Source organism: Crinia signifera, chromosome 3, assembly GCF_055691185.1.
Source record: "Crinia signifera chromosome 3, ASM5569118v1, whole genome shotgun sequence".
In the NCBI taxonomy this organism is placed as follows: domain Eukaryota; kingdom Metazoa; phylum Chordata; class Amphibia; order Anura; family Myobatrachidae; genus Crinia; species Crinia signifera.
Genome location: NC_139219.1, coordinates 228,298,633 through 228,322,997, shown reverse-complemented (window position 1 = coordinate 228,322,997; position 24,365 = coordinate 228,298,633). Strand labels below are relative to the sequence as shown.

General features: G+C 46.8%; 1 protein-coding gene across 1 annotated transcript in view; it reads left to right on the top strand.

The window, feature by feature from the left end:
• Positions 1-248: 248 nt before the first annotated feature.
• The window catches only part of LOC146064271 (putative cation-transporting ATPase 13A4), a 142,484-nt gene continuing 118,367 nt past the window's right edge, over positions 249-24,365 (top strand). The window contains exon 1 of the mRNA XM_083177555.1: positions 249-344. Coding sequence (XP_083033681.1) covers positions 297-344 — 48 coding nt within the window. The 5' untranslated portion in view covers positions 249-296. The remainder of the gene's footprint in view (positions 345-24,365) is intronic.

The window sequence follows — 24,365 nt, the reverse complement described above, 5'->3', positions numbered from 1 at the left end:
TTGGGTTGGATGGGATGTCAAATACATCCGATTTGGGGCGATATCTCGGCCCGATCCATCGTAATCGGGCAAAATCAGCCCAAATAGAATAAGTGTATGGGCACCTTAAGATTGGACCTGAAAAATGCCACACTCAACATTTATTGGAACTGCTGCTCTGTTGCACATACTCCAATCAGAGCCCTTAGGCAAATGAGGAGGGTTTACTTTCAGGGAATAAAAGTATCACAGTGAGAAACGCTGCAGATCAGGAGGGATTAGGTCTTGCCACATTCCCATGCTCAGCTGTACTAGAAATGGCAGAAAACCATGCTCTTCTTAACCAGGGGGAAGACAATGAAATGGTGAGTTTACTTATACCTTTCAGGTTTTTTTTGGATGGTGGTTTTAAATATAAGTGTTGTCTGTTATTGTGGCAAAAAAAAACGTATATAACATAAACTTATATCACATAACTAAGCTGATTGTGAAAGTTAAGTAACTTACTTATTTCTCACATGATCTGATCTTGCAAGCCGTTTTGAAACTTGCATTTCTAAACAAGATGATGCTGGGCACATTGATTTGGGCACATTGTAATGCACTGCATACACACTATGCACTACAATATAGGATGATTTACACTGAAGCAAATATATGGCAATCAGCCATCAAAAGAAAAAAAACTACAACAATGTTGGAAATCTTTTAAACAGTCCCTTCAAACTACTTTGAGTCAGAGACTTTAACACTGTACAAGTTCAGAACTTGTCATATTATTATGTCGTAATCTTGAGTTCTGAATGGCTTAAAGCAGAGATAATGCACATTAAAAACAGTCACATTTAATGACAAAATGCATGTTTAAGACACACATATATTAGTATTAAAAAATTCCCATAAATTTCGATGGATACATTTGGAAAATATACTACTTTTAGTTATTTTTGTACTTATGAGAAGTGTGGCTGTCCCCTATAAAAAAAAACAGCAATAATCACCCATCATCGATGAAGCCCATCTCCCTTTATACAACTGCTCCATTGTACGAATATCTTGATGGAAAAATTCCCCCTGCTCATCACTCACAGCACTGCAAATGTCCGCAGAGAAGTCCAGGTGGGAATGTAAGAAATGTATCGGCACTTGTGTATTATCACGGCGCCCATTACGTAGTTTACGTAGTGTTGTTTTGAGAATACCAATACACCACTATGCTGGCTACGTAAACTACGTAACTTGTTCTGGAGCTGTGATAATACACAATGCTTCATATCCGTACTATCCACGTCATACCCCCAGTATCCACGTGGATGCGCTCGCCACACTTTATAACATTAACTCCATGCCCACGTGGATACTGGGGGTATGACATTGATAGTGGGGATATGACGTTGTTAGTGGGGGAAATGTGTGTTGTGTGTGTGTTGTGCTTTATACTTACCCTCCTCCTGGCCAGCCACTGTGTCCATCACGATCCCCGCTGACTCCCCGCGATCCACCGATGCACGGTCACTACCCGGCGGCAGCGTTCAGTCCCCCTCCTCCGGCAGTCGCAGCGGACAAATGGGCCTTATTCAGATCTGAGCTCAGTACAAATTTGTTTGGAAAATAGGCAAAACCATGTGCACTGCAGGTGGAGCAGACGTAAACTGTGCAAAGAGAGTTAAATATGGGTGGGGTATGCTGAAACTGAAATCTAAATTGCAGTGTAAAGATAATGCAGCCAGTATTTACCCTGCACAGAAACAAAATAACTCATACAAACCTAACTCTCTCTATACATGTTACATCTGCTCCACCTGCAGTGCACATGGTTTTGCCATTTTCCGAACAAATTTGTACTGAGCTCAGATCTGAATAAGGCCCAATATACGCAATTAGCGTAGTGCCACTGGGAGAGCAGGGAAACCATGTGATGCTCCCCCAGCGGCACTACGCTGAGTTACATACATTGTACATTACTGGCGCCGGGGAGTGACTGCCGGAGGAGGGGAACTGAACGCTGCCCCGGGGAGTGACCGTGCATCGGTGGATCACGGGGAGTCAGCGAGGACCGTGATGGACGATGGGCGCGGTGGTCGGCCCGGAGAAGGGTAAGTATAAAGCACAACACACAATCAACAAATGTATGATCACGCTGACAACGTACCTTAGGTTGAAAACGTAGCGTAGCCGGGCGCCGTGATAATACACAAGTACCAATGTATCTTCAACCACATATGTCATCTTTACTTTTTGTATTTATTCAGTAGTTTGGATTTTTTTAGTTTTCAGCGAATTCTGCCATGTTAAATTTATCTTCCAAAGTTTAGTCTTTTAAAAGTATTCTACTTTGGGGATCTATAGCATCATTCAGCATCAATCAGTTTTGGAAACTGGAGTTTTCAATTCTTAAAATCTTTACTATTTTTCTTCATAGCTTTTACAAAATATTTCATGAGGCTTAATTTATACAAAATGGAGGGAAAAGCATAATTTCAAGTTCACTGAAGGTGCATACAGTAATTCCGAAGCAATCACGTTCTTTACTAGCGAGAGAACTGCAAGTCATTGTATGTGTAGCAGCTGCCCACAGAGATGCATACTGAATCCATCGCAACATGCTCAGAAACTGAATACTCCATCGCAACCTCCACACACAGGAACACCAAATCCCTTAGTGCCTCCATGACAGCGTAGAACTGCCACAAAATAGCCGTGTTTTATGATTACAATCTCAGTTGCAATCCTAGACATGCTCCAGAAATGGTCATGACACGCATGTGTTTTTGCAGACAATCAGAAAAGGGCAGATTTTTTGGGCTAGGTGAAAAACGGTACTTGTTTCCTAGCACAGCGCCAACTAATCAAATAGCTTAGTGGGCTATTATGCGTAGGAAAATGCGATGTCCATATTAAGTGCACAGGAGTGCTTATACAATGAAATATCGCATAGGATCGCATGGCACCAAATTCGATGCAATGCGATATTTCATTGTACAAGCACCCATGCCATGAGATGTGATGGGTGCTTACTATGACATGTGATGCAATGAGATGTGATTTGTGCATAGTATTACAAGGGAAGGGTGCTTATAATTGTAAGAACCTCTGGCATTGTTTTGCCTCACCCCCAGTATCCACGCCACCCCGAAGCGTGGCGAGTGCAGCGGATCGCGTCCTCCGACCTTTTCATACCACCACTATCCACGTCGGCGTGGAGTATGTTTTATATAGTGTGGTGAGTGCAGCGAGCCACCGAGCCCAAAGCATGGTAAGAGAAAGCGAGCCCCGCGAGGGGACGCGGAATACATGTAAAGTGATCCTCTGCCCCTCGCGGGGCTAGCTGCGCTTGTCAAGCTTCAGGGCTCGGTGGCTCGCTGCGCTCGCCACACTATATAAAATCAACTTAACGCCGACGTGGATAGTGGGGGTATGAAAAGGTCGGAGGACGTGTTCTACCGCCCCTCGTGGGGCACGCTGCACTCGCCACGCTTCGGGGTGGTGTTGATAGTGGTGGTGTTTTATGAACGCATTCACCCCCTGCAAAATCATGCAACTGACACAGTTGCATGCACCCCACATTTTTTCTATGTTCTAAATATGGACCCCTGTTGATGGGTCGATGAAATTGTAGTGGTGGTTAACCTGGGCGTACTCATATCCTGCCAATTGGAGCTGATCAGTGCTATACGCCCTCCAGCAGTCTGTGTAAATTGTAGATCCAGGCTCTACATTGTCAATGATAGCCATCTTTAACGTGCTGGCATCGCAGGTGGCCACCATCGTCAGGAAACACTGCCATGTTTCCCTGCATATTCCCCCAAAAACCCACTGCTTGGGTAACATCCAGTCTTTATTGCTCACGAATAAGCTTTTATCCACCTCCACTATGCGATCTGGTCCACCGATATGGCGCTGTGGCTGCGCCATGAGGTCCATCAAGCAAGCCTCCCGCATCCGCTTATTGTATAATACAGCGGTTTTTTTGGACATATACAGCTGTTGCTGACAGTAGTCGATCGATGTCAGCTCCTGATCCCATGAGTATATGAACCTCACCAAGGTGAGAAAGGGTAAGCGGCACCCTGGAAACCAGTGTGCTGCTCTGAGGCTCACCTTTTGGCGGCAAACCTTGACATGGCACCGCCACATACTTCCTTCACACTTAGGTGCATAATGTGTCCATTGGCGCAATTCGCCACCACCAGTAGTAGATGATGGCATGTTCTCATTGCCTCCGTCTGAGGCAATGAGAACACATTCAGCGAAGCAGCCATTTCACAAAATATAAAAATTCTCCAACAATAAATCACCAGCTCACAAATACACTCAGAAAATCACCTCAGAAGGATTTCTGTGAGGATGCGACAGGGGGAGGTATTCACAGTGAGCCAGGGAGCGGGAGACAGTGAGCAGGAACGGGACTGGTACTGAAATCGCATTGCACCGCATCGCATGCATCGCATGTCACTATAACGCGGCATGCGATGCGATAATACACAATGCTTCATATCCGTACTATCCACGTCATACCCCCAGTATCCACGTGGATGCGCTCGCCACACTTTATAACATTAACTCCATGCCCACGTGGATACTGGGGGTATGACATTGATAGTGGGGATATGACGTTGTTAGTGGGGGAAATGTGTGTTGTGTGTGTGTTGTGCTTTATACTTACCCTCCTCCTGGCCAGCCACTGTGTCCATCACGATCCCCGCTGACTCCCCGCGATCCACCGATGCACGGTCACTACCCGGCGGCAGCGTTCAGTCCCCCTCCTCCGGCAGTCGCAGCGGACAAATGGGCCTTATTCAGATCTGAGCTCAGTACAAATTTGTTTGGAAAATAGGCAAAACCATGTGCACTGCAGGTGGAGCAGACGTAAACTGTGCAAAGAGAGTTAAATATGGGTGGGGTATGCTGAAACTGAAATCTAAATTGCAGTGTAAAGATAATGCAGCCAGTATTTACCCTGCACAGAAACAAAATAACTCATACAAACCTAACTCTCTCTATACATGTTACATCTGCTCCACCTGCAGTGCACATGGTTTTGCCATTTTCCGAACAAATTTGTACTGAGCTCAGATCTGAATAAGGCCCAATATACGCAATTAGCGTAGTGCCACTGGGAGAGCAGGGAAACCATGTGATGCTCCCCCAGCGGCACTACGCTGAGTTACATACATTGTACATTACTGGCGCCGGGGAGTGACTGCCGGAGGAGGGGAACTGAACGCTGCCCCGGGGAGTGACCGTGCATCGGTGGATCACGGGGAGTCAGCGAGGACCGTGATGGACGATGGGCGCGGTGGTCGGCCCGGAGAAGGGTAAGTATAAAGCACAACACACAATCAACAAATGTATGATCACGCTGACAACGTACCTTAGGTTGAAAACGTAGCGTAGCCGGGCGCCGTGATAATACACAAGTACCAATGTATCTTCAACCACATATGTCATCTTTACTTTTTGTATTTATTCAGTAGTTTGGATTTTTTTAGTTTTCAGCGAATTCTGCCATGTTAAATTTATCTTCCAAAGTTTAGTCTTTTAAAAGTATTCTACTTTGGGGATCTATAGCATCATTCAGCATCAATCAGTTTTGGAAACTGGAGTTTTCAATTCTTAAAATCTTTACTATTTTTCTTCATAGCTTTTACAAAATATTTCATGAGGCTTAATTTATACAAAATGGAGGGAAAAGCATAATTTCAAGTTCACTGAAGGTGCATACAGTAATTCCGAAGCAATCACGTTCTTTACTAGCGAGAGAACTGCAAGTCATTGTATGTGTAGCAGCTGCCCACAGAGATGCATACTGAATCCATCGCAACATGCTCAGAAACTGAATACTCCATCGCAACCTCCACACACAGGAACACCAAATCCCTTAGTGCCTCCATGACAGCGTAGAACTGCCACAAAATAGCCGTGTTTTATGATTACAATCTCAGTTGCAATCCTAGACATGCTCCAGAAATGGTCATGACACGCATGTGTTTTTGCAGACAATCAGAAAAGGGCAGATTTTTTGGGCTAGGTGAAAAACGGTACTTGTTTCCTAGCACAGCGCCAACTAATCAAATAGCTTAGTGGGCTATTATGCGTAGGAAAATGCGATGTCCATATTAAGTGCACAGGAGTGCTTATACAATGAAATATCGCATAGGATCGCATGGCACCAAATTCGATGCAATGCGATATTTCATTGTACAAGCACCCATGCCATGAGATGTGATGGGTGCTTACTATGACATGTGATGCAATGAGATGTGATTTGTGCATAGTATTACAAGGGAAGGGTGCTTATAATTGTAAGAACCTCTGGCATTGTTTTGCCTCACCCCCAGTATCCACGCCACCCCGAAGCGTGGCGAGTGCAGCGGATCGCGTCCTCCGACCTTTTCATACCACCACTATCCACGTCGGCGTGGAGTATGTTTTATATAGTGTGGTGAGTGCAGCGAGCCACCGAGCCCAAAGCATGGTAAGAGAAAGCGAGCCCCGCGAGGGGACGCGGAATACATGTAAAGTGATCCTCTGCCCCTCGCGGGGCTAGCTGCGCTTGTCAAGCTTCAGGGCTCGGTGGCTCGCTGCGCTCGCCACACTATATAAAATCAACTTAACGCCGACGTGGATAGTGGGGGTATGAAAAGGTCGGAGGACGTGTTCTACCGCCCCTCGTGGGGCACGCTGCACTCGCCACGCTTCGGGGTGGTGTTGATAGTGGTGGTGTTTTATGAACGCATTCACCCCCTGCAAAATCATGCAACTGACACAGTTGCATGCACCCCACATTTTTTCTATGTTCTAAATATGGACCCCTGTTGATGGGTCGATGAAATTGTAGTGGTGGTTAACCTGGGCGTACTCATATCCTGCCAATTGGAGCTGATCAGTGCTATACGCCCTCCAGCAGTCTGTGTAAATTGTAGATCCAGGCTCTACATTGTCAATGATAGCCATCTTTAACGTGCTGGCATCGCAGGTGGCCACCATCGTCAGGAAACACTGCCATGTTTCCCTGCATATTCCCCCAAAAACCCACTGCTTGGGTAACATCCAGTCTTTATTGCTCACGAATAAGCTTTTATCCACCTCCACTATGCGATCTGGTCCACCGATATGGCGCTGTGGCTGCGCCATGAGGTCCATCAAGCAAGCCTCCCGCATCCGCTTATTGTATAATACAGCGGTTTTTTTGGACATATACAGCTGTTGCTGACAGTAGTCGATCGATGTCAGCTCCGGATCCCATGAGTATATGAACCTCACCAAGGTGAGAAAGGGTAAGCGGCACCCTGGAAACCAGTGTGCTGCTCTGAGGCTCACCTTTTGGCGGCAAACCTTGACATGGCACCGCCACATACTTCCTTCACACTTAGGTGCATAATGTGTCCATTGGCGCAATTCGCCACCACCAGTAGTAGATGATGGCATGTTCTCATTGCCTCCGTCTGAGGCAATGAGAACACATTCAGCGAAGCAGCCATTTCACAAAATATGAAAATTCTCCAACAATAAATCACCAGCTCACAAATACACTCAGAAAATCACCTCAGAAGGATTTCTGTGAGGATGCGACAGGGGGAGGTATTCACAGTGAGCCAGGGAGCGGGAGACAGTGAGCAGGAACGGGACTGGTACTGAAATCGCATTGCACCGCATCGCATGCATCGCATGTCACTATAACGCGGCATGCGATGCGATAATACACAATGCTTCATATCCGTACTATCCACGTCATACCCCCAGTATCCACGTGGATGCGCTCGCCACACTTTATAACATTAACTCCATGCCCACGTGGATACTGGGGGTATGACATTGATAGTGGGGATATGACGTTGTTAGTGGGGGAAATGTGTGTTGTGTGTGTGTTGTGCTTTATACTTACCCTCCTCCTGGCCAGCCACTGTGTCCATCACGATCCCCGCTGACTCCCCGCGATCCACCGATGCACGGTCACTACCCGGCGGCAGCGTTCAGTCCCCCTCCTCCGGCAGTCGCAGCGGACAAATGGGCCTTATTCAGATCTGAGCTCAGTACAAATTTGTTTGGAAAATAGGCAAAACCATGTGCACTGCAGGTGGAGCAGACGTAAACTGTGCAAAGAGAGTTAAATATGGGTGGGGTATGCTGAAACTGAAATCTAAATTGCAGTGTAAAGATAATGCAGCCAGTATTTACCCTGCACAGAAACAAAATAACTCATACAAACCTAACTCTCTCTATACATGTTACATCTGCTCCACCTGCAGTGCACATGGTTTTGCCATTTTCCGAACAAATTTGTACTGAGCTCAGATCTGAATAAGGCCCAATATACGCAATTAGCGTAGTGCCACTGGGAGAGCAGGGAAACCATGTGATGCTCCCCCAGCGGCACTACGCTGAGTTACATACATTGTACATTACTGGCGCCGGGGAGTGACTGCCGGAGGAGGGGAACTGAACGCTGCCCCGGGGAGTGACCGTGCATCGGTGGATCACGGGGAGTCAGCGAGGACCGTGATGGACGATGGGCGCGGTGGTCGGCCCGGAGAAGGGTAAGTATAAAGCACAACACACAATCAACAAATGTATGATCACGCTGACAACGTACCTTAGGTTGAAAACGTAGCGTAGCCGGGCGCCGTGATAATACACAAGTACCAATGTATCTTCAACCACATATGTCATCTTTACTTTTTGTATTTATTCAGTAGTTTGGATTTTTTTAGTTTTCAGCGAATTCTGCCATGTTAAATTTATCTTCCAAAGTTTAGTCTTTTAAAAGTATTCTACTTTGGGGATCTATAGCATCATTCAGCATCAATCAGTTTTGGAAACTGGAGTTTTCAATTCTTAAAATCTTTACTATTTTTCTTCATAGCTTTTACAAAATATTTCATGAGGCTTAATTTATACAAAATGGAGGGAAAAGCATAATTTCAAGTTCACTGAAGGTGCATACAGTAATTCCGAAGCAATCACGTTCTTTACTAGCGAGAGAACTGCAAGTCATTGTATGTGTAGCAGCTGCCCACAGAGATGCATACTGAATCCATCGCAACATGCTCAGAAACTGAATACTCCATCGCAACCTCCACACACAGGAACACCAAATCCCTTAGTGCCTCCATGACAGCGTAGAACTGCCACAAAATAGCCGTGTTTTATGATTACAATCTCAGTTGCAATCCTAGACATGCTCCAGAAATGGTCATGACACGCATGTGTTTTTGCAGACAATCAGAAAAGGGCAGATTTTTTGGGCTAGGTGAAAAACGGTACTTGTTTCCTAGCACAGCGCCAACTAATCAAATAGCTTAGTGGGCTATTATGCGTAGGAAAATGCGATGTCCATATTAAGTGCACAGGAGTGCTTATACAATGAAATATCGCATAGGATCGCATGGCACCAAATTCGATGCAATGCGATATTTCATTGTACAAGCACCCATGCCATGAGATGTGATGGGTGCTTACTATGACATGTGATGCAATGAGATGTGATTTGTGCATAGTATTACAAGGGAAGGGTGCTTATAATTGTAAGAACCTCTGGCATTGTTTTGCCTCACCCCCAGTATCCACGCCACCCCGAAGCGTGGCGAGTGCAGCGGATCGCGTCCTCCGACCTTTTCATACCACCACTATCCACGTCGGCGTGGAGTATGTTTTATATAGTGTGGTGAGTGCAGCGAGCCACCGAGCCCAAAGCATGGTAAGAGAAAGCGAGCCCCGCGAGGGGACGCGGAATACATGTAAAGTGATCCTCTGCCCCTCGCGGGGCTAGCTGCGCTTGTCAAGCTTCAGGGCTCGGTGGCTCGCTGCGCTCGCCACACTATATAAAATCAACTTAACGCCGACGTGGATAGTGGGGGTATGAAAAGGTCGGAGGACGTGTTCTACTGCCCCTCGTGGGGCACGCTGCACTCGCCACGCTTCGGGGTGGTGTTGATAGTGGTGGTGTTTTATGAACGCATTCACCCCCTGCAAAATCATGCAACTGACACAGTTGCATGCACCCCACATTTTTTCTATGTTCTAAATATGGACCCCTGTTGATGGGTCGATGAAATTGTAGTGGTGGTTAACCTGGGCGTACTCATATCCTGCCAATTGGAGCTGATCAGTGCTATACGCCCTCCAGCAGTCTGTGTAAATTGTAGATCCAGGCTCTACATTGTCAATGATAGCCATCTTTAACGTGCTGGCATCGCAGGTGGCCACCATCGTCAGGAAACACTGCCATGTTTCCCTGCATATTCCCCCAAAAACCCACTGCTTGGGTAACATCCAGTCTTTATTGCTCACGAATAAGCTTTTATCCACCTCCACTATGCGATCTGGTCCACCGATATGGCGCTGTGGCTGCGCCATGAGGTCCATCAAGCAAGCCTCCCGCATCCGCTTATTGTATAATACAGCGGTTTTTTTGGACATATACAGCTGTTGCTGACAGTAGTCGATCGATGTCAGCTCCGGATCCCATGAGTATATGAACCTCACCAAGGTGAGAAAGGGTAAGCGGCACCCTGGAAACCAGTGTGCTGCTCTGAGGCTCACCTTTTGGCGGCAAACCTTGACATGGCACCGCCACATACTTCCTTCACACTTAGGTGCATAATGTGTCCATTGGCGCAATTCGCCACCACCAGTAGTAGATGATGGCATGTTCTCATTGCCTCCGTCTGAGGCAATGAGAACACATTCAGCGAAGCAGCCATTTCACAAAATATGAAAATTCTCCAACAATAAATCACCAGCTCACAAATACACTCAGAAAATCACCTCAGAAGGATTTCTGTGAGGATGCGACAGGGGGAGGTATTCACAGTGAGCCAGGGAGCGGGAGACAGTGAGCAGGAACGGGACTGGTACTGAAATCGCATTGCACCGCATCGCATGCATCGCATGTCACTATAACGCGGCATGCGATGCGATAATACACAATGCTTCATATCCGTACTATCCACGTCATACCCCCAGTATCCACGTGGATGCGCTCGCCACACTTTATAACATTAACTCCATGCCCACGTGGATACTGGGGGTATGACATTGATAGTGGGGATATGACGTTGTTAGTGGGGGAAATGTGTGTTGTGTGTGTGTTGTGCTTTATACTTACCCTCCTCCTGGCCAGCCACTGTGTCCATCACGATCCCCGCTGACTCCCCGCGATCCACCGATGCACGGTCACTACCCGGCGGCAGCGTTCAGTCCCCCTCCTCCGGCAGTCGCAGCGGACAAATGGGCCTTATTCAGATCTGAGCTCAGTACAAATTTGTTTGGAAAATAGGCAAAACCATGTGCACTGCAGGTGGAGCAGACGTAAACTGTGCAAAGAGAGTTAAATATGGGTGGGGTATGCTGAAACTGAAATCTAAATTGCAGTGTAAAGATAATGCAGCCAGTATTTACCCTGCACAGAAACAAAATAACTCATACAAACCTAACTCTCTCTATACATGTTACATCTGCTCCACCTGCAGTGCACATGGTTTTGCCATTTTCCGAACAAATTTGTACTGAGCTCAGATCTGAATAAGGCCCAATATACGCAATTAGCGTAGTGCCACTGGGAGAGCAGGGAAACCATGTGATGCTCCCCCAGCGGCACTACGCTGAGTTACATACATTGTACATTACTGGCGCCGGGGAGTGACTGCCGGAGGAGGGGAACTGAACGCTGCCCCGGGGAGTGACCGTGCATCGGTGGATCACGGGGAGTCAGCGAGGACCGTGATGGACGATGGGCGCGGTGGTCGGCCCGGAGAAGGGTAAGTATAAAGCACAACACACAATCAACAAATGTATGATCACGCTGACAACGTACCTTAGGTTGAAAACGTAGCGTAGCCGGGCGCCGTGATAATACACAAGTACCAATGTATCTTCAACCACATATGTCATCTTTACTTTTTGTATTTATTCAGTAGTTTGGATTTTTTTAGTTTTCAGCGAATTCTGCCATGTTAAATTTATCTTCCAAAGTTTAGTCTTTTAAAAGTATTCTACTTTGGGGATCTATAGCATCATTCAGCATCAATCAGTTTTGGAAACTGGAGTTTTCAATTCTTAAAATCTTTACTATTTTTCTTCATAGCTTTTACAAAATATTTCATGAGGCTTAATTTATACAAAATGGAGGGAAAAGCATAATTTCAAGTTCACTGAAGGTGCATACAGTAATTCCGAAGCAATCACGTTCTTTACTAGCGAGAGAACTGCAAGTCATTGTATGTGTAGCAGCTGCCCACAGAGATGCATACTGAATCCATCGCAACATGCTCAGAAACTGAATACTCCATCGCAACCTCCACACACAGGAACACCAAATCCCTTAGTGCCTCCATGACAGCGTAGAACTGCCACAAAATAGCCGTGTTTTATGATTACAATCTCAGTTGCAATCCTAGACATGCTCCAGAAATGGTCATGACACGCATGTGTTTTTGCAGACAATCAGAAAAGGGCAGATTTTTTGGGCTAGGTGAAAAACGGTACTTGTTTCCTAGCACAGCGCCAACTAATCAAATAGCTTAGTGGGCTATTATGCGTAGGAAAATGCGATGTCCATATTAAGTGCACAGGAGTGCTTATACAATGAAATATCGCATAGGATCGCATGGCACCAAATTCGATGCAATGCGATATTTCATTGTACAAGCACCCATGCCATGAGATGTGATGGGTGCTTACTATGACATGTGATGCAATGAGATGTGATTTGTGCATAGTATTACAAGGGAAGGGTGCTTATAATTGTAAGAACCTCTGGCATTGTTTTGCCTCACCCCCAGTATCCACGCCACCCCGAAGCGTGGCGAGTGCAGCGGATCGCGTCCTCCGACCTTTTCATACCACCACTATCCACGTCGGCGTGGAGTATGTTTTATATAGTGTGGTGAGTGCAGCGAGCCACCGAGCCCAAAGCATGGTAAGAGAAAGCGAGCCCCGCGAGGGGACGCGGAATACATGTAAAGTGATCCTCTGCCCCTCGCGGGGCTAGCTGCGCTTGTCAAGCTTCAGGGCTCGGTGGCTCGCTGCGCTCGCCACACTATATAAAATCAACTTAACGCCGACGTGGATAGTGGGGGTATGAAAAGGTCGGAGGACGTGTTCTACCGCCCCTCGTGGGGCACGCTGCACTCGCCACGCTTCGGGGTGGTGTTGATAGTGGTGGTGTTTTATGAACGCATTCACCCCCTGCAAAATCATGCAACTGACACAGTTGCATGCACCCCACATTTTTTCTATGTTCTAAATATGGACCCCTGTTGATGGGTCGATGAAATTGTAGTGGTGGTTAACCTGGGCGTACTCATATCCTGCCAATTGGAGCTGATCAGTGCTATACGCCCTCCAGCAGTCTGTGTAAATTGTAGATCCAGGCTCTACATTGTCAATGATAGCCATCTTTAACGTGCTGGCATCGCAGGTGGCCACCATCGTCAGGAAACACTGCCATGTTTCCCTGCATATTCCCCCAAAAACCCACTGCTTGGGTAACATCCAGTCTTTATTGCTCACGAATAAGCTTTTATCCACCTCCACTATGCGATCTGGTCCACCGATATGGCGCTGTGGCTGCGCCATGAGGTCCATCAAGCAAGCCTCCCGCATCCGCTTATTGTATAATACAGCGGTTTTTTTGGACATATACAGCTGTTGCTGACAGTAGTCGATCGATGTCAGCTCCTGATCCCATGAGTATATGAACCTCACCAAGGTGAGAAAGGGTAAGCGGCACCCTGGAAACCAGTGTGCTGCTCTGAGGCTCACCTTTTGGCGGCAAACCTTGACATGGCACCGCCACATACTTCCTTCACACTTAGGTGCATAATGTGTCCATTGGCGCAATTCGCCACCACCAGTAGTAGATGATGGCATGTTCTCATTGCCTCCGTCTGAGGCAATGAGAACACATTCAGCGAAGCAGCCATTTCACAAAATATGAAAATTCTCCAACAATAAATCACCAGCTCACAAATACACTCAGAAAATCACCTCAGAAGGATTTCTGTGAGGATGCGACAGGGGGAGGTATTCACAGTGAGCCAGGGAGCGGGAGACAGTGAGCAGGAACGGGACTGGTACTGAAATCGCATTGCACCGCATCGCATGCATCGCATGTCACTATAACGCGGCATGCGATGCGATAATACACAATGCTTCATATCCGTACTATCCACGTCATACCCCCAGTATCCACGTGGATGCGCTCGCCACACTTTATAACATTAACTCCATGCCCACGTGGATACTGGGGGTATGACATTGATAGTGGGGATATGACGTTGTTAGTGGGGGAAATGTGTGTTGTGTGTGTGTTGTGCTTTATACTTACCCTCCTCCTGGCCAGCCACTGTGTCCATCACGATCCCCGCTGACTCCCCGCGATCCACCGATGCACGGTCACTACCCGGCGGCAGCGTTCAGTCCCCCTTCACCGGCAGTCGCAGCGGACAAATGGGCCTTATTCAGATCTGAGCTCAGTACAAATTTGTTTGGAAAATAGGCAAAACCATGTGCACTGCAGGTGGAGCAGACGTAAACTGTGCAAAGAGAGTTAAATATGGGTGGGGTATGCTGAAACTGAAATCTAAATTGCAGTGTAAAGATAATGCAGCCAGTATTTACCCTGCACAGAAACAAAATAACTCATACAAACCTAACTCTCTCTATACATGTTACATCTGCTCCACCTGCAGTGCACATGGTTTTGCCATTTTCCGAACAAATTTGTACTGAGCTCAGATCTGAATAAGGCCCAATATACGCAATTAGCGTAGTGCCACTGGGAGAGCAGGGAAACCATGTGATGCTCCCCCAGCGGCACTACGCTGAGTTACATACATTGTACATTACTGGCGCCGGGGAGTGACTGCCGGAGGAGGGGAACTGAACGCTGCCCCGGGGAGTGACCGTGCATCGGTGGATCACGGGGAGTCAGCGAGGACCGTGATGGACGATGGGCGCGGTGGTCGGCCCGGAGAAGGGTAAGTATAAAGCACAACACACAATCAACAAATGTATGATCACGCTGACAACGTACCTTAGGTTGAAAACGTAGCGTAGCCGGGCGCCGTGATAATACACAAGTACCAATGTATCTTCAACCACATATGTCATCTTTACTTTTTGTATTTATTCAGTAGTTTGGATTTTTTTAGTTTTCAGCGAATTCTGCCATGTTAAATTTATCTTCCAAAGTTTAGTCTTTTAAAAGTATTCTACTTTGGGGATCTATAGCATCATTCAGCATCAATCAGTTTTGGAAACTGGAGTTTTCAATTCTTAAAATCTTTACTATTTTTCTTCATAGCTTTTACAAAATATTTCATGAGGCTTAATTTATACAAAATGGAGGGAAAAGCATAATTTCAAGTTCACTGAAGGTGCATACAGTAATTCCGAAGCAATCACGTTCTTTACTAGCGAGAGAACTGCAAGTCATTGTATGTGTAGCAGCTGCCCACAGAGATGCATACTGAATCCATCGCAACATGCTCAGAAACTGAATACTCCATCGCAACCTCCACACACAGGAACACCAAATCCCTTAGTGCCTCCATGACAGCGTAGAACTGCCACAAAATAGCCGTGTTTTATGATTACAATCTCAGTTGCAATCCTAGACATGCTCCAGAAATGGTCATGACACGCATGTGTTTTTGCAGACAATCAGAAAAGGGCAGATTTTTTGGGCTAGGTGAAAAACGGTACTTGTTTCCTAGCACAGCGCCAACTAATCAAATAGCTTAGTGGGCTATTATGCGTAGGAAAATGCGATGTCCATATTAAGTGCACAGGAGTGCTTATACAATGAAATATCGCATAGGATCGCATGGCACCAAATTCGATGCAATGCGATATTTCATTGTACAAGCACCCATGCCATGAGATGTGATGGGTGCTTACTATGACATGTGATGCAATGAGATGTGATTTGTGCATAGTATTACAAGGGAAGGGTGCTTATAATTGTAAGAACCTCTGGCATTGTTTTGCCTCACCCCCAGTATCCACGCCACCCCGAAGCGTGGCGAGTGCAGCGGATCGCGTCCTCCGACCTTTTCATACCACCACTATCCACGTCGGCGTGGAGTATGTTTTATATAGTGTGGTGAGTGCAGCGAGCCACCGAGCCCAAAGCATGGTAAGAGAAAGCGAGCCCCGCGAGGGGACGCGGAATACATGTAAAGTGATCCTCTGCCCCTCGCGGGGCTAGCTGCGCTTGTCAAGCTTCAGGGCTCGGTGGCTCGCTGCGCTCGCCACACTATATAAAATCAACTTAACGCCGACGTGGATAGTGGGGGTATGAAAAGGTCGGAGGACGTGTTCTACCGCCCCTCGTGGGGCACGCTGCACTCGCCACGCTTCGGGGTGGTGTTGATAGTGGTGGTGTTTTATGAACGCATTCACCCCCTGCAAAATCATGCAACTGACACAGTTGCATGCACCCCACATTTTTTCTATGTTCTAAATATGGACCCCTGTTGATGGGTCGATGAAATTGTAGTGGTGGTTAACCTGGGCGTACTCATATCCTGCCAATTGGAGCTGATCAGTGCTATACGCCCTCCAGCAGTCTGTGTAAATTGTAGATCCAGGCTCTACATTGTCAATGATAGCCATCTTTAACGTGCTGGCATCGCAGGTGGCCACCATCGTCAGGAAACACTGCCATGTTTCCCTGCATATTCCCCCAAAAACCCACTGCTTGGGTAACATCCAGTCTTTATTGCTCACGAATAAGCTTTTATCCACCTCCACTATGCGATCTGGTCCACCGATATGGCGCTGTGGCTGCGCCATGAGGTCCATCAAGCAAGCCTCCCGCATCCGCTTATTGTATAATACAGCGGTTTTTTTGGACATATACAGCTGTTGCTGACAGTAGTCGATCGATGTCAGCTCCGGATCCCATGAGTATATGAACCTCACCAAGGTGAGAAAGGGTAAGCGGCACCCTGGAAACCAGTGTGCTGCTCTGAGGCTCACCTTTTGGCGGCAAACCTTGACATGGCACCGCCACATACTTCCTTCACACTTAGGTGCATAATGTGTCCATTGGCGCAATTCGCCACCACCAGTAGTAGATGATGGCATGTTCTCATTGCCTCCGTCTGAGGCAATGAGAACACATTCAGCGAAGCAGCCATTTCACAAAATATGAAAATTCTCCAACAATAAATCACCAGCTCACAAATACACTCAGAAAATCACCTCAGAAGGATTTCTGTGAGGATGCGACAGGGGGAGGTATTCACAGTGAGCCAGGGAGCGGGAGACAGTGAGCAGGAACGGGACTGGTACTGAAATCGCATTGCACCGCATCGCATGCATCGCATGTCACTATAACGCGGCATGCGATGCGATAATACACAATGCTTCATATCCGTACTATCCACGTCATACCCCCAGTATCCACGTGGATGCGCTCGCCACACTTTATAACATTAACTCCATGCCCACGTGGATACTGGGGGTATGACATTGATAGTGGGGATATGACGTTGTTAGTGGGGGAAATGTGTGTTGTGTGTGTGTTGTGCTTTATACTTACCCTCCTCCTGGCCAGCCACTGTGTCCATCACGATCCCCGCTGACTCCCCGCGATCCACCGATGCACGGTCACTACCCGGCGGCAGCGTTCAGTCCCCCTCCTCCGGCAGTCGCAGCGGACAAATGGGCCTTATTCAGATCTGAGCTCAGTACAAATTTGTTTGGAAAATAGGCAAAACCATGTGCACTGCAGGTGGAGCAGACGCAAACTGTGCAAAGAGAGTTAAATATGGGTGGGGTATGCTGAAACTGAAATCTAAATTGCAGTGTAAAGATAATGCAGCCAGTATTTACCCTGCACAGAAACAAAATAACTCATACAAACCTAACTCTCTCTATACATGTTACATCTGCTCCACCTGCAGTGCACATGGTTTTGCCATTTTCCGAACAAATTTGTACTGAGCTCAGATCTGAATAAGGCCCAATATACGCAATTAGCGTAGTGCCACTGGGAGAGCAGGGAAACCATGTGATGCTCCCCCAGCGGCACTACGCTGAGTTACATACATTGTACATTACTGGCGCCGGGGAGTGACTGCCGGAGGAGGGGAACTGAACGCTGCCCCGGGGAGTGACCGTGCATCGGTGGATCACGGGGAGTCAGCGAGGACCGTGATGGACGATGGGCGCGGTGGTCGGCCCGGAGAAGGGTAAGTATAAAGCACAACACACAATCAACAAATGTATGATCACGCTGACAACGTACCTTAGGTTGAAAACGTAGCGTAGCCGGGCGCCGTGATAATACACAAGTACCAATGTATCTTCAACCACATATGTCATCTTTACTTTTTGTATTTATTCAGTAGTTTGGATTTTTTTAGTTTTCAGCGAATTCTGCCATGTTAAATTTATCTTCCAAAGTTTAGTCTTTTAAAAGTATTCTACTTTGGGGATCTATAGCATCATTCAGCATCAATCAGTTTTGGAAACTGGAGTTTTCAATTCTTAAAATCTTTACTATTTTTCTTCATAGCTTTTACAAAATATTTCATGAGGCTTAATTTATACAAAATGGAGGGAAAAGCATAATTTCAAGTTCACTGAAGGTGCATACAGTAATTCCGAAGCAATCACGTTCTTTACTAGCGAGAGAACTGCAAGTCATTGTATGTGTAGCAGCTGCCCACAGAGATGCATACTGAATCCATCGCAACATGCTCAGAAACTGAATACTCCATCGCAACCTCCACACACAGGAACACCAAATCCCTTAGTGCCTCCATGACAGCGTAGAACTGCCACAAAATAGCCGTGTTTTATGATTACAATCTCAGTTGCAATCCTAGACATGCTCCAGAAATGGTCATGACACGCATGTGTTTTTGCAGACAATCAGAAAAGGGCAGATTTTTTGGGCTAGGTGAAAAACGGTACTTGTTTCCTAGCACAGCGCCAACTAATCAAATAGCTTAGTGGGCTATTATGCGTAGGAAAATGCGATGTCCATATTAAGTGCACAGGAGTGCTTATACAATGAAATATCGCATAGGATCGCATGGCACCAAATTCGATGCAATGCGATATTTCATTGTACAAGCACCCATGCCATGAGATGTGATGGGTGCTTACTATGACATGTGATGCAATGAGATGTGATTTGTGCATAGTATTACAAGGGAAGGGTGCTTATAATTGTAAGAACCTCTGGCATTGTTTTGCCTCACCCCCAGTATCCACGCCACCCCGAAGCGTGGCGAGTGCAGCGGATCGCGTCCTCCGACCTTTTCATACCACCACTATCCACGTCGGCGTGGAGTATGTTTTATATAGTGTGGTGAGTGCAGCGAGCCACCGAGCCCAAAGCATGGTAAGAGAAAGCGAGCCCCGCGAGGGGACGCGGAATACATGTAAAGTGATCCTCTGCCCCTCGCGGGGCTAGCTGCGCTTGTCAAGCTTCAGGGCTCGGTGGCTCGCTGCGCTCGCCACACTATATAAAATCAACTTAACGCCGACGTGGATAGTGGGGGTATGAAAAGGTCGGAGGACGTGTTCTACCGCCCCTCGTGGGGCACGCTGCACTCGCCACGCTTCGGGGTGGTGTTGATAGTGGTGGTGTTTTATGAACGCATTCACCCCCTGCAAAATCATGCAACTGACACAGTTGCATGCACCCCACATTTTTTCTATGTTCTAAATATGGACCCCTGTTGATGGGTCGATGAAATTGTAGTGGTGGTTAACCTGGGCGTACTCATATCCTGCCAATTGGAGCTGATCAGTGCTATACGCCCTCCAGCAGTCTGTGTAAATTGTAGATCCAGGCTCTACATTGTCAATGATAGCCATCTTTAACGTGCTGGCATCGCAGGTGGCCACCATCGTCAGGAAACACTGCCATGTTTCCCTGCATATTCCCCCAAAAACCCACTGCTTGGGTAACATCCAGTCTTTATTGCTCACGAATAAGCTTTTATCCACCTCCACTATGCGATCTGGTCCACCGATATGGCGCTGTGGCTGCGCCATGAGGTCCATCAAGCAAGCCTCCCGCATCCGCTTATTGTATAATACAGCGGTTTTTTTGGACATATACAGCTGTTGCTGACAGTAGTCGATCGATGTCAGCTCCTGATCCCATGAGTATATGAACCTCACCAAGGTGAGAAAGGGTAAGCGGCACCCTGGAAACCAGTGTGCTGCTCTGAGGCTCACCTTTTGGCGGCAAACCTTGACATGGCACCGCCACATACTTCCTTCACACTTAGGTGCATAATGTGTCCATTGGCGCAATTCGCCACCACCAGTAGTAGATGATGGCATGTTCTCATTGCCTCCGTCTGAGGCAATGAGAACACATTCAGCGAAGCAGCCATTTCACAAAATATGAAAATTCTCCAACAATAAATCACCAGCTCACAAATACACTCAGAAAATCACCTCAGAAGGATTTCTGTGAGGATGCGACAGGGGGAGGTATTCACAGTGAGCCAGGGAGCGGGAGACAGTGAGCAGGAACGGGACTGGTACTGAAATCGCATTGCACCGCATCGCATGCATCGCATGTCACTATAACGCGGCATGCGATGCGATAATACACAATGCTTCATATCCGTACTATCCACGTCATACCCCCAGTATCCACGTGGATGCGCTCGCCACACTTTATAACATTAACTCCATGCCCACGTGGATACTGGGGGTATGACATTGATAGTGGGGATATGACGTTGTTAGTGGGGGAAATGTGTGTTGTGTGTGTGTTGTGCTTTATACTTACCCTCCTCCTGGCCAGCCACTGTGTCCATCACGATCCCCGCTGACTCCCCGCGATCCACCGATGCACGGTCACTACCCGGCGGCAGCGTTCAGTCCCCCTCCTCCGGCAGTCGCAGCGGACAAATGGGCCTTATTCAGATCTGAGCTCAGTACAAATTTGTTTGGAAAATAGGCAAAACCATGTGCACTGCAGGTGGAGCAGACGTAAACTGTGCAAAGAGAGTTAAATATGGGTGGGGTATGCTGAAACTGAAATCTAAATTGCAGTGTAAAGATAATGCAGCCAGTATTTACCCTGCACAGAAACAAAATAACTCATACAAACCTAACTCTCTCTATACATGTTACATCTGCTCCACCTGCAGTGCACATGGTTTTGCCATTTTCCGAACAAATTTGTACTGAGCTCAGATCTGAATAAGGCCCAATATACGCAATTAGCGTAGTGCCACTGGGAGAGCAGGGAAACCATGTGATGCTCCCCCAGCGGCACTACGCTGAGTTACATACATTGTACATTACTGGCGCCGGGGAGTGACTGCCGGAGGAGGGGAACTGAACGCTGCCCCGGGGAGTGACCGTGCATCGGTGGATCACGGGGAGTCAGCGAGGACCGTGATGGACGATGGGCGCGGTGGTCGGCCCGGAGAAGGGTAAGTATAAAGCACAACACACAATCAACAAATGTATGATCACGCTGACAACGTACCTTAGGTTGAAAACGTAGCGTAGCCGGGCGCCGTGATAATACACAAGTACCAATGTATCTTCAACCACATATGTCATCTTTACTTTTTGTATTTATTCAGTAGTTTGGATTTTTTTAGTTTTCAGCGAATTCTGCCATGTTAAATTTATCTTCCAAAGTTTAGTCTTTTAAAAGTATTCTACTTTGGGGATCTATAGCATCATTCAGCATCAATCAGTTTTGGAAACTGGAGTTTTCAATTCTTAAAATCTTTACTATTTTTCTTCATAGCTTTTACAAAATATTTCATGAGGCTTAATTTATACAAAATGGAGGGAAAAGCATAATTTCAAGTTCACTGAAGGTGCATACAGTAATTCCGAAGCAATCACGTTCTTTACTAGCGAGAGAACTGCAAGTCATTGTATGTGTAGCAGCTGCCCACAGAGATGCATACTGAATCCATCGCAACATGCTCAGAAACTGAATACTCCATCGCAACCTCCACACACAGGAACACCAAATCCCTTAGTGCCTCCATGACAGGGTAGAACTGCCACAAAATAGCCGTGTTTTATGATTACAATCTCAGTTGCAATCCTAGACATGCTCCAGAAATGGTCATGACACGCATGTGTTTTTGCAGACAATCAGAAAAGGGCAGATTTTTTGGGCTAGGTGAAAAACGGTACTTGTTTCCTAGCACGGCGCCAACTAATCAAATAGCTTAGTGGGCTATTCTGCGTAGGAAAATGCGATGTCCATATTAAGTGCACAGGAGTGCTTATACAAAGAAATATCGCATAGGATCGCATGGCACCAAATTCGATGCAATGCGATATTTCATTGTACAAGCACCCATGCCATGAGATGTGATGGGTGCTTACTATGACATGTGATGCAATGAGATGTGATTTGTGCATAGTATTACAAGGGAAGGGTGCTTATAATTGTAAGCACCTCTGGCATTGTTTTGCATCACCCCCAGTATCCACGCCACCCCGAAGCGTGGCGAGTGCAGCGGATCGCGTCCTCCGACCTTTTCATACCACCACTATCCACGTCGGCGTGGAGTATATTTTATATAGTGTGGTGAGTGCAGCGAGCCACCGAGCCCGAAGCATGGTGAGCGCAGCGAGCCCCGCGAGGGGACGCGGAATACATGTAAAGTGATCCTCTGCCCCTCGCGGGGCTAGCTGCGCTCATCAAGCTTCAGGGCTCGGTGGCTCGCTGCGCTCGCCACACTATATAAAATCTAATCCACGCCGACGTGGATAGTGGGGGTATGAAAAGGTCGGAGGACGTGTTCTACCGCCCCTTGTGGGGCACGCTGCACTCGCCACGCTTCGGGGTGGTGTTGATAGTGGTGGTGTTTTATGAACGCATTCACCCCCTGCAAAATCATGCAACTGACACAGTAATAACGACATGTGTTGACTAAGAACTATAAATTACTTAAATAACTCATAAACCATAAAATAACTGGTAATACGAACAATGAATACATTTAAAACAGTAAAGATGAATACATTTAAAACAGTAAAGATTAATTAAGAACATGTAATCAGTTAGTGAACAAATAATTTAGTTGTCCTTAGGGAGAAGTATCAAGTCTTGCAGGATACAATTAAATGGGTTATTGTTTTTCGCCACATAAACTCCTCCAGGTACGATTGGAGCATGTGTCTTGCGGTGCCCCGATGGCGTTTATTGCGCCATTTGCATGCACCCCACATTTTTTCTATGTTCTAAATATGGACCCTTGTTGATGGGTTGATGAAATTGTAGTGGTGGTTAACCTGGGCGTGCTCATATCCTGCCAATTGAAGCTGATCAGTGCTATACGCCCTCCAGCAGTCTGTGTAAATTGTAGATCCAGGCTCTACATTGACAATGATAGCCATCTTTAACGTGCTGGCATCGCAGGTGGCCACCATCGTCAGGAAACACTGCCATGTTTCCCTGCATATTCCCCCAAAAACCCACTGCTTGGGTAACATCCAGCCTATATTGCTCACGAATAAGCTTTTATCCACCTCCACTATGCGATCTGGTCCACCGATATGGCACTGTGGCTGCGCCATGAGGTCCATCAAGCAAGCCTCCCGCATCCACTTATTGTATAATACAGCGGTTTTTTTGGACATATCCAGCTGTTGCTGACAGTAGTCGATCGATGTCAGCTCCTGATCCCATGAGTATATGAACCTCACCAAGGTGAGAAAGGGTAAGCGGCACCCTGGAAACCAGTGTGCTGCTCTGAGGCTCACCTTTTGGCGGCAAACCTTGACATGGCACCGCCACATTCCTTCACACTTAGGTGCATAATGTGTCCATTGGTGCAATTCGCCACCACCAGTAGTAGATGATGACATGTTCTCATTGCCTCCATCTGAGGCAATGAGAACACATTCAGCGAAGCAGCCATTTCACAAAATATGAAAATTCTCCAACAATAAATCACCAGCTCACAAATACACTTCCACTCCTCTCAGAAAATCACCTCAGAAGGATTTCTGTGAGGATGCGACAGGGGGAGGTATTCACAGTGAGCCAGGGAGCGGGAGACAGTGAGCAGGAACGGGAGTGGTACTGAAATCGCATTGCACCGCATTGCATGCATCGCATGTCACTATAACGCGGCATGCGATGCGATTTCAGTATCGTACCGTACGTACAGAAACTGGGTGCCGTGCTAGGAAACAAGTACCTGAAAAATTATCAATAATTGAATATCCCCCTCAGTCAAATACAATATACAAGTGTCATATATCAAATTAATCATCACATTTTCTCTGTGTGTCCTAGTTAGAGTACATTGCGTTGTGTAAAAAAAATAATAAAGTGTTGCACGGGACCCGGCGTCATACTCCTTCAATCCTTCTCATCAGCAAAGCGTATGGAGGCTAGTGGTATGCATCTC